This window comes from Haliotis asinina, chromosome 3 (genome assembly GCF_037392515.1).
Source record: "Haliotis asinina isolate JCU_RB_2024 chromosome 3, JCU_Hal_asi_v2, whole genome shotgun sequence".
NCBI classification, from domain to species: Eukaryota; Metazoa; Mollusca; class Gastropoda; order Lepetellida; family Haliotidae; genus Haliotis; species Haliotis asinina.
Window position 1 is genome coordinate 21,415,530 of NC_090282.1, and position 12,404 is coordinate 21,427,933.

Genomic DNA, 12,404 nt, shown 5'->3' on the forward strand with positions numbered 1-12,404 from the left:
CAACCAAGTCAGTGAACCTGACCACCATCTCATTAGTGGCCTCTTACCACAAGCATGGGTTACTGAAGATCAGTTCTAGGCCAGATCTTCACGGGACACTGTACTTGTATTAGCAATACAGTGATCACTTAGAACAGTAAAGCAAATGTTATATAACAAAGACTTTTATTGAAGTTTATGGTTATATCATATTATAATGATTACTGCAAATGTAGATTTAGATACCGTAATATACCCAATAACAAAGCCTCGAATATCAAATGTCTTCACTCCATCAACAATTAACCTAACAAGCATTAATTTATCATTAATGTCTCAAGTAAGCATTCAATCATTATTATCAGATATTAATCATTCAATTATTTCATGTGTTTTACAATATAATCGTGTAAAGTCATCCAAACTATTGTTTTGTGTTACATAATTCTTTGAAGGTGTAAAATTAAGTAACAAGAATGGTGAAAAACATGATAGTAATTATACACAAAAACTTTCTGTGCAAATTCAGATCTGATATTTCTTCAATCGAAAACAACTGAGATAACACAGGTCAAAATTACAAATGTTATTCAGTAAATGACTTGAATTATTCAAAATGTGAGAGTGCAGTGAACTTTTCAAAAGCAATGGACAAAACACCTGACATGAGACACTATGTCTCCCTTTGCCACTATGTTTGAACTGTCATCCATACTTATATTTCGCAAGTAACTACATTGACACATTCAACATTTAAGCCAGTTGTGATGCCTCAAGCATCCTATCTTTGCTCAGGAAAAAACCCAATAGGCAGTTGATTTCTACAGCTGACACTGGTAAGGACCATTTCTTTTTTCCTATCCTCATATATATCAGAGAACTGCTTTATTATGACTATTTAATAATAATAATTGTTATCATTTATAGAGAATCAATAAATATATTTAAATATACGTTTTAGTCAAAATATATTTTAAATGTATTTTTTATAATAGTTATTCATCCCACATATTGAATGCATGTATTTTTAATATTAATATTATTAATAATTATTAATAGCTTTACTCATCCCACATATTCAGAACACATACACAGTAATATATTTCTACATGACTTCAACTGAGGTATTAAAATACGTATTAAATACAATATCACAGACACCGTGGTCATGGACATGAATGGTATTTACAGAAAACTGGACATTTTTATACATCCACAAAATTCAACCATCAGTAAAATCAACAGGCATACATTATATCTACTAAACAAATCAGCTTCTCTGTCAAAACAGAAGCTTTAACAATGAAGATGTAAAAAAGGTAAAGAGAAAAGCAACATGAACAAAATAAGACCTACAAATCAAAGATTAAAATTGTAAATAATCTTATAATGTTAAATCCATAATAAATAGGTGATACCTCTTGTATTGTGTGTGTGATGTTATGAGCTATGTGATTCAATCAAAGTTAAAGTCAGCATTGGTATGGACACCTCATGACGGGTTTCCTTCCAATAGTGGTCAATTGCTTGGGGAGTATGATAACATCCTGATAAATTAGTACATTGTCTTTATGTGTGTCAATATAGTAATTATTATCAATACTCATCTTGGAATAACAGTGAACACAAGTCTTGAAGTTGATATAATATGCATAATGGTGTCACAAGGAAAATATATCTTCAAAGGCATTTTAAATATTGTCTCAGTAAAGGCCTATCTGTCCCATCTACATGCATGCTACTGTCTCTCTGGCAGTACTTCTACAAACACATCTGGTATTAGTACTTCATATCCACAAACAGTGTTAGAAACGTGTTAATCTAGAATTGTTCCTTTGGAATCATACTCTGCACTAACGAAGTTGTCTGTTTGTCAATTTTGTTTTCAACTTATTCTCGAAATATGCAACCAACTCGATGTCAGTGTTTTCATAAAGACACACAGAGAACTCAGTGTTTAAAAACCAAACAAATTGTATATAACTATATTTTGATGAGATGCACAATATGTACCTTAAAAAAAATAAAAACACCACTGTAAATTACCAATTTCAATTGTAAAATGCAACACATTGAAAACACCTGCACAAAATTTAATTTTCAACGGCACAAAAAATGTTGCTAAATAAACTTTTGCACATTAAGTAGCATACCTCCTGCTGACACAGTGTAGGGGTGCGTGGCCTGATGATCTATGTGTTTGAATTGATGTGAAATAACAGAGCTTGAAAAATATTCCAGCTATATCACAACATGTCAACTTGATGTTACAATGGTGGTCTTCCGTGTTCTCCTCTTCAATATATATATATCCACCAGTTTGGTTATGAGAAACCTAAGAACAGAAACAAGACAAGTTCTGGATCTGAACCAAACTGATGGTTCCTGACATTCTTTGCCCAGTGAATAACAATCCAACCATTACATAGATACATGAATAGCACATCGTGGATGGTAATATCAGAATTCACTGAAACTTGTATCTTCACAGTATCACAGATTCTCGCATAGCATATATTCTACACAATGATGCACGTTTGTTTAATAATTTGTGCAAATAAAAATCAGTTTTTGAATGCTTAGCAATAATTTCACAATGCATTTTGTATGATAAATGATTAAGTGAGTACTATAAAAAACACCAGTCCTTAACCAACACACAAATATCCAGCATGTCACATGTTCTCTGAACAAGAAACTATTTTGGCATATTCAGTAGAATTAAAGTTCTTGAAGAAACTTTGCCAATACTGATGCAAATGACATTAAAAGACACATATGACAATACAGCACAATCAACTACCCTGTGGATTTCGAAGGCAGGTATGGTATGGTATCTTTGGACAAGAAGCATGTGGTTTGGCTTGGAGCAGTTTGATATGACTAGTGCATAACACCATAGATCATGATATAACTAATATTGTCTGAAAGATTGTATGTCTTTCATTAACTTTGGTTAGGTGAAAGATATTCATAAACAACTAGCTGCATTAGTTTGAGTCGATTCACACTTTGGGGTGAGTCATGATAAGGCTTCACAAGGCAAAATAACTAGCATGCATTCTGAATGTCAAAATAAACTGAAATTTATGGGAAGTTTTGTATACATTTCTTGTTGGTAAGATTCTGTTACTCTGTACACTCACTGAAGTCAATTTTATTTAAATCAAACATTAATATGTTTTCAAATTATAGGAAAAGACAAACCATCATTATATTAACCAAACCATACATGATCTTACAATGGAGCTTTATACAAATATACAAATGGGTTGTAATAACCTTATATACATGCAGCGCTTTCTGTTTGCCTCCACCCAGCAAAAAGATAAATATGTTCCCAACTTGAATATTTGTATTCAGCAGAAACTGGTCAAAGATTAATTGTAATTAAACTGAAAACCATCGTTATCGGAAAAGTGTTTGAAACGATGAACAAAAACAGCATTTAAAGTCCAAGATCATGTTTGGGATCTGCGCACAAAAGCAGATTGAACATATCTTGTTTTGGCAGCGACAGCACTGAAATCTGGTGTTGCAGGAACTTCCTCCTTCTTTTTGCCCTTCAGCATAGGTGGTGCTGTCTGTGGCCGTTGTATCTTGGGAAACTGCTGCTGGAACCATTCCTCATACTCCTCCACCGTCATCTCCACGACCTTCTCTCGGCAGAACTCTATGGCGGCAGAGATGTCTGGGCTGCAGAGTTCCCAGTCTCGCAAGGTCTCCAGGACTTTGAGGAACTTGTATACACTCTGCTTGCTGGTGCTCTCCACCTATCAAACAGCAAAACATTATAATTGGCTGCAAATTCCATGTTGTTATAGACTTCGATTCAACCTGAGATCACCAAACTCAAAATGGATAAACAGTAAAAACACTACAACTGCCATGTATATGTATCTCTCAAACCCTCATCCATCTGGGGGTAATTTGTTCAAATTTTATGTTTTTGAATAATTCATCTAACACAGTTAGTGTGGCAATAAACAGGGCTACCCTTGGCAGTGGATATCCCATTAACAATGTGAGTGAGTTACTGTTTTATGCCAAGTTCAGCAATATTCCAGCAATATCATCCAAGGGGACAACAGCAATGGATTTTCATCCAATGTGTCCATGGGTGACAAACGACTGCTTTCACAGCTGACCTCCTAACTAATAGCTAACAGTCTTCAGTAATAAAAAGGAAGAATACATTCATGAACACTTTTCCTGTGCACATTGTTTCTTAAAATCATCACAAGAATACCTTAAAACTTATGGCAACGATATTGTGCATTTAAATACTTAATTACTAAAGAACATAATAGCATTTGGTACTTAGTTTTTCTTACATCTATCAATGTACAATGTTTAACTGTAATTAGGGATATAACGAAAATGAAAAGTGCAAATGAAATGTGTCTCACATGGTGCTTCAGAAGACTATGACGAAACTAATTGTCAGTGAAACAGGTTGTTAGTGCATCAAAACCAAAAAGCCACAAGTGCACCTAAAAACTATATCTGCATTGCAATGAAGACCATATATCAAAATTCACATCTAAAGTAATAAAACACATGCTTGACAATCATGTCAACTTCTTCAAACTAACATCTTTAGATACTGTCATTGAATGGGCCTTTCACCTTTTTATGTACCATAAATATGTGTCTAGCAAATCAGTACAAAAAACTCTATGGCATGTACTACACAACATGTTGGTTTTACTACATGTATTGTTTTTGTTGAATGTGGGAGGTAAATGATTCTAAACATAATATAGAGATGCTGAACTTGATTAAACACTTTACATATTGTCACTTGTCAGTTTGACTGGAGTATTGAATATTCAGATCAAGACTGTACCCAATGCTCACTACTTATGAACATGTTTTTTTGCAGTTCCGTGGTAGGTATTAAAGTGTGAAATGGCAAATATGAGCTGGTGCTGATGGACGGGTTGATAACTGTCATATTGCACTGATGAATTTCTGTATTATTTTGTGTCAGATGAACTTGACAGAATAGACGAAATGTAGAAACATATAATTCTAAATATACTCCCTAGCCAATAATAAATTCTATCCAAACTATCCAATCTTGTAGAACAGAGACACACTTATAACATTAAAACTATCATAGATTTATTAGGTAGCTTGTCAAGTTCATCTGACAAAACAGTTAAGTTCATTGATACAATATAACGACTGTGTCATGCAAATTATCACTGGACCCTATCCACCTCAAACATACAAAGGGATTTCAGCATTTGGTGAACTGAATGAATAAAACAAATATCTGTTAGTGTTTTCACTGACGAACACCATGACATGACGGTGTGGGTCCTGTTAGTTCCTGATGTCTGGGAGATATGTTACCTGCTGGATCTGGGCTCTGGTTGACTTCCTCCTAAGTCTAGGCTGCATTCACACAAAGCATATAGTATCACACACTCACTCTATGCTACAGAGCTTTAATATGGAAATCCCTACAAGCACTGATCCCTCATTGGAGGGACTGCAGCTCACCTTTTATAATTCCTCTTTAAACAGGCTGGATACTTTTGTTTGTGCACATACCACAGACAACAGGATGTGACAGTAAGAGAGCATATCTTAGTTTTTGTGTTATGCAGTTATTTCCCTTTATCTTGGTTCTAATAATACCTCATGAAATTTTGGGCCACACAAACAGTTATCCTTAGTTAAACCTGGGCAAGAATTTAATTTGGGTATGCTGTCTTAATTGGGGACAATGTTAATACCCTCTCATAACCTTTGTTAGTTTGTTAGAATTTACTATATAAAATCTTTTCTTTTATTGATGAATCAATATGTTTGGTTTTTTTATTAAAAAAAAGATTTTTACAAGGTAATTAATATGTCAAATCCTACATACTGTTTTAAAAATTGATTTTCCTGCATTATTTTATATCAATACTGAAATATCTTTGTAAAACAATATATATTGAATAATAAAAGTAAACAATTTATCTTTAATAGACCTTTTATTGACATATTACCTTTCACAGATGGTGCCATGAGGAAACGCCACTTGCTATTTCTATTACATAATTAGATTCGGGACACATTTTTCTACAAAATGATACTAAATATAGAAATTTCTTGACATTTTGATATTTTGTATCCAACCTTAAGTGCAAAGAATTTTTGTCAACTTTTGAAAAATGATTGTATTTGAATTTTCAGAGGACTATTTTTTTTCTGCTGACCCTTTAAGAACTGAACTAGACAATTTAGTAATGGTAAAATGTCAGAAGCAGACAAAACATCACACTGTCTCTATGGATACTGCTCATGACATATTTACTAAGATATCAATCCCGTGCTCCTGAAATACAGTTACAGTTTCACCACTTCAGTTCTTACTATGCAGTATAACAAAATACGGCTTATTTCAAATATGTCTCATGTAAATAATATTGTGTACTGAATCAAAATGCTTTGTAGCTTGAGGGTTTACCAATCTAGGCTCCATTTCACAAAGTCCTCGTAAGCCTTTATACCACCTGTACTGCAACATAGGGTGTACAAATGCTACGAAAAAGTTATGATATCTTAGGTGTATGAGAGCTTTGTGAAATGGGGCCCTGTTGGTATTTCATGTATATCTAATAATAACTTATGTTAAGGACCAATTACACTTTAAAACTACAAGTATGTTTATCCATTCCTAATAATATAATGTTACGTTGGTGCTATTTATACCCTGTACATTACAATACCTGATAATATAACTGTATGGCTATCTAAACTCACTTGCACATGGGCTAAAGAACTTCCATACTTTAAACAATTGAATTGAAATTAATGATAATGCTTACAAACTGCCAAATACCACAGAAGAGACTTTTTCCTATGTCTTCAGTCTTTGTTTAAATGATGATGGACAATGGCAGACCCAGGAAGGTCATCTGTTACACAGTTGACCAAAGCATACATGTACATGTCTAGAGCACACACAGCTCTCTAGGTCTTCATGTATAGATTCTTCTAGAAGTGGTAATTGAAGGATGTTTCGTGTTTTACTGACTGGTAGAACATGACTCAACGTTCAACACTCCAAGAGAAGAACAGTCTGAAGTGTAGCTTAGCATTAAAAACATTACGGGCAACACAAGATGGGCTTTAACTTTGTATACTGTGTACATCACGCAGCAATTTGTGCACTACATACAGCACTGAGGAGGTACATAGTGCCAATATTTTGGCAAAAAGTGACTTACACAATCAAAAGAAAAACAAAATAAAAAATATCACGGCTGTTCAACAATATTTTGGCAAAAATCAAAACCCTTCTACTTTTTGTCCGCCCACCTAAACATAACTGTCAACTCTCTTACGGCCAGAAAATATAACCCTGAATACTGACGTATCCTAATAAGATGAATGACTAGTAAGACTGCAGCCTTGTATGGCATCATTCATACAATGCCATTTAGTGACTATCATATTAGGGACTACATATACATAAGCACTATGTGGCACAGATTAGGAGCATACAGAATGCACAAAGCTATTTCAAACTGCTTAATATATTAGTAGATACATACATGTAAATTCATTTCTGAAATCTAGTAAAAGAATTAAAAAAATGTTTGAAAGTGGAAATGGTGAAAATTAACAATATTAAGAAATCAAATGTTATTTGTAAATAAAAAGCATCCAAGCATTACCGCATAACCAAACAATATATATTTTGACAACATATCCTACTGTGTGGGAACTGATTGTCACTGTACACTGAGACTTTCAGCATGGTCGGATGGAGTGAGTATTGTTTTATGCCACCTTTGGAAATATTCCAGCAATACCATGGTAATCAACACAAAGAAATAGGCCGCACATATTGCACACGTGTGGGGAATTGAACATGGGTCTTCGGCATGATGAGCGAACGCTTTAGCCACTAGACTACCCCACCAACCATCGCCCCCAATTACATGATATAATACAAAACTACAGTGCATGAAATGTTAGATATATAACAAGCTGGAAATAATACAAAATAAAACACAAAAGTTCAACTGAACAAAGATCTAATACATTTCCAAGCGGTGTGCTTCAAAGTGTGACAATAATTTTGGCCACAAGCAATAACAAATAAGATTTGATAAAGGCAAAAGATGAAAAATGGTATAAAGGTACCAAAACCAACAGAGAGGGTTTATAGAACCAGTGTTTGAAAAAGGTTAGAGGTTATCCCAAAAGATTAAATAAAAAACATAAACTTTGACTTCTGACGTACTGAATCCAAATCCAATTGCACCTAATCAAAATAAAATACTTTCAGGTTACTATCAAAGAAAGCTATACTTAATGAACATACACTCAGTGTCATTACTGAAAGGTCACCTGGGTATGCAGGGTGTCAAACATACTCAAACATGCATTCATCAGGCTTGAGTACACTGACATTGCTTTGGTAGTTGAGGAAAAGGTTGTATATGGCAACTGGTCATTTTTTTCAGAAAACAGAAAACTGCAAAATTGGATCTTGAAGGTGATGCAACAAGCACATGCCTGAATGAACAGTGGGACAGTTCTATGGAAATACAACTTCTTTCATCCAATATATGAGACGCTGCCGGGTACATGCTACCACTGTCATTAAACAAGTGAAGAACTGTAGATGCTGATGCAAGTTTCTGTGTAGATGCAAACAATGATCATGCAGATGAATACATCACATCCTTGTTAACAGTGCTACCAGGAATTCCCATATTCAAGCCCACATAAAATACAGGATTTCCAAATGCAGAGACTTTGACCCTCAAAACACTGTGTAGAAACTAGCCATTGTTTTAGATGTCAGTCAGTCCTCTCAAAGTAGTTTTCATTTTGCATTAATTAAATAGTCAACTATATCATTCACATTCACATTTACTTACTCGAGTAAACATTTTGCATAATTATCAACTTTGAAGTTATAGACCAATTTCCTGATGAAATCGTTTTAAAGATCTTGATTCTTTTTGTTTTTATCAAAAGATTGTGCATTTTCGATTTTAATCCCTCGGGTTAGATATGGTTGAAGTATTTCATCACTAGAACAGTGACTTTCCATATTTAAGCACAGGGATTAAATACAGGGATTGCCAGTAGCATCTACAACGAAATCCTGCATATATTGTGATAACGATGTGTATTTCCATAGAACTAATCTCATTGATTATCATACCAACTTTCAAATGCCACTCCAAGAAGTTGCCTGAATATAAGTAGTGGTTTATCCTATGCTTATATAATACAAGACAAGTCAACACTAACAGTGAATGTAAAATATATCATTTTAGATGAATTGAACTGTACTTCTGGAAGTAATGTTTGCTGCATACTCTCAACTCTTTATCATTCACTTGATCTCTCAATAATGACACTGAAGATACATCAAACATCAGAAACAGGACTTGTACTCTTCAATTTTTATATAGTTATTACCTTTGAGAAAATATTCTCTTGTTATCATTTCAATTAGAGATTAAAAACCAGAGCAAAGCTTGATATAGAAATAAGAAAAAGCTGAACAAAGATTGTAAGATCATTTCTCATGTTGTGTACACCAAACAACATATCATAAATCATATGAATAATAATACAGTTAAAATTAAATCACCACCAAAAAAAACAATCTTTACCAAATCTTGCACAGACACCCTTAATTTGTCACCTCTGAGGTTTGTTTAGAGGTTGGAAAGTAAGGGATCATTCATAATTCATGCCCCACCCAGCCATAATTTATGAGTGATCCCTTATATATATATATGGGATCACTCAATCAACTTTTAGTATCATGCTTCAAAAACAGGATCTGAAGTTTTCAAGAAATCACACAGGATGGATGAAGAAGAAAGTCTGGATTCATGCAATTTGGGGAAATGTGTAAGCAAGGACTATCTTGGGAATGATATATATATTCATATTACCATTGTATTAATATTTATCTGGCAGTGGTAATCTTATCAAGAGAAGATGTAGGTAGTAGATGGACAGTGTACATACCATTCCAAACCTCTCCAGTTTAGCCAAGATTGTTTTATAATACCACAGTCCTTCACGGACCTCCTCAGGTATACTGTCACGAAGTACTGTGAACCTAAAAAACAGTCAGGTTTGTTGTAAAGTATCACAGCCTTTCAAAAATGTCATTTGGTGTACTGTCACGGTGTACTGTAAACTTTTGACACACACAACACACTGATCCTTCTTTGCAGTGGTAAGTTATGATGGTCAAGTTGGTGAATACAGAAAAGAACAGTAAATATGTCAGTTCATTATTATCAATCAGTAGTTGCGAATGAAAATGGTTAACATTCCATCAACCAAAATCAACATTTCAGTTCTTGAGGGTTTAGTGTCCATTTCTGAGGACCTAGTTTCATGTAAACCCAAAAATAGATAATCAGTGAACCACATGCCTATATAAAACACTGGCAGATAAATTTTAAAGGTATAGTTGTAATGTTTTCTACCAATTTTTTTTGGTTGCTTTATCCTTGTCCTTCTTTTGTTGTTCCGCCGGTCGATGGAGGATTCGGTCTGTGGATTCACGCATGTCTCGTAACGTGCGGTGGAAACTGTGACCTTCAGCTTTCAACCCCACCAGCTTGCTGCTGCATTTCACCATTCTTTCCCTAAAACACAATGATATCCAGTCCATAATGTTTCATAAGCACTGGTACTGTAAAGTTTGCCTTAATCAGAGCCTCTTGCATGAAGCATGACCTCTTCTGCTGTGAGATCCCAAAGGGCATTCAGCCTTGAGGTACTGACGATTAAGATTCATGTATGGTCAACAGGTTAAACACTAAAATGATAATTTCAAAGCTTTTCAAACTTTTGAAACTTGGAGAATATATTAAAATGATTACAGTCAACCAAAATGATAATGAAGGAGGGATGGAAGGGAAAGGTGAACTCCTTACCTGTCCATCTGTTCCAGAATGTCGTGAAGTGTTAAAGCTTTGTCCTCAAGAATCTCTGAAAACTTCTGTCTGCTTTCAGTCGTCATGCCAGCATGACGGTTGCTAGGTAGTGATGCCATGTATTCCAGGAGTTGTGGTGAACTGGAAGGGAAGCCACAAACCCCTGAATTGTTCTGACAAGAGTCCTACATAAAGTACACACTGGCTCCAGTTTACAGGCCTGTGTGTGAAATCTTATAATAATGCCAGCTTACCTCTTTGGTCGTATAAAATGAACATCTGCTCTTAGCTCACGGGAAGCTTTCTTATCTGGACTGCCATCCATTGTATCATGATCCTGCAAGTCCAAGGAGATTTATCAAAACCAAAACTTCCAAGAATACCTCTAAAGAGCAAAGACTGATGCTCAGAAATCAGATAATTACAATTAAGGACATAAGCCAGTTGGGAGATTAAGAGCCTGTTGGAAGCATGGACTTATTTCATTACACGCTGTAATAATAACAGCTGACAGAAAAGGAAAATACCATGAAAATAAACATAACAAATTCTGATCATAATGCTCAAGTATTTGGGTAGTAATTAAGATGTGAGTGAGACTGTGGTCTAAAGTTTCATGTTTCTAGGTGCGTGATTCTACAGCTCAAGTACAGGTTGACTGATTTTGGTGAGATTTTTGGTCACAAATCCAAACCCACAGGACTCACTCTGGAACAATGAGTTCTTGATTTTCGAGGGATCTAAGGTTCAAATTTATGGTGAAAACATCTACAAATACCTCAAATTTGCTAAGAAGCTCTAATTTTCAATTAATGTTGATACGTACTGTTCCTGGTCGCTCTGGAGATTTCAATATTGATTTTCGTGATGTCCTCCCATCCTGTTCAGATTTCCTGAAGTAAGAAGTATATTTCACTAATACAAACTCATGAAATAATATTCATATCTGTGAAAAGTAAAACAGTTTTAGAAACAAGTATGTAAGCTTAGTCATTTTTCTGTTTTCTTCCTCTTTTAGTAAAACTGTTCATTTGCTGGCAAACATTGTCTGTTCACAGATATTACATTATGCAAAGACCACTTGTACTTGGGGAAGCCATTCCTCCCAACAGCTGACCTGTCTTTGCCACGGTCAGAGAGGGATGTCCGGACGTCTGTCCGTCCAAGCATCGCCTCTTTCCTCTCCTCCTCCTGCTGAGACTCACGCTTCAGACTCTCATAGTATTCATCCAAAAACTTGAATATACCTGCAGCATGGATGTATAACGTGACTTTAAAAATCTGTGCACCACTCGATATTCTCATTATTAAACCAACTACTTTAATTTCATCTTTAATTGTTTTGTGTATATTATCATGGGTATCAGATAATGTTTAGGAATACGCGTTTTCTTTGGCATGTTGGCTTATTAGATGTGTCACACAATAACTAAAATAATATCTTCCTGTAGACAGCTTGCAGGGATTTTAGTTATCACGATAGCACACCACTGTCTT

The 12,404-nt window shown here is 34.8% G+C and overlaps 1 protein-coding gene across 1 annotated transcript in view; it reads right to left on the minus strand.

Moving 5' to 3' along the window:
* Positions 1-3,440: 3,440 nt before the first annotated feature.
* Positions 3,441-12,404, minus strand: part of LOC137276653 (coiled-coil domain-containing protein 60-like) — a 38,101-nt gene continuing 29,137 nt past the window's right edge. The window contains exons 12-19 of the mRNA XM_067808268.1: positions 12,025-12,154; positions 11,734-11,800; positions 11,162-11,244; positions 10,908-11,048; positions 10,455-10,616; positions 9,985-10,078; positions 5,341-5,382; positions 3,441-3,752 (exon numbers count right to left, since the gene is read on the minus strand). Coding sequence (XP_067664369.1) covers positions 3,441-3,752; positions 5,341-5,382; positions 9,985-10,078; positions 10,455-10,616; positions 10,908-11,048; positions 11,162-11,244; positions 11,734-11,800; positions 12,025-12,154 — 1,031 coding nt within the window. The remainder of the gene's footprint in view (positions 3,753-5,340; positions 5,383-9,984; positions 10,079-10,454; positions 10,617-10,907; positions 11,049-11,161; positions 11,245-11,733; positions 11,801-12,024; positions 12,155-12,404) is intronic.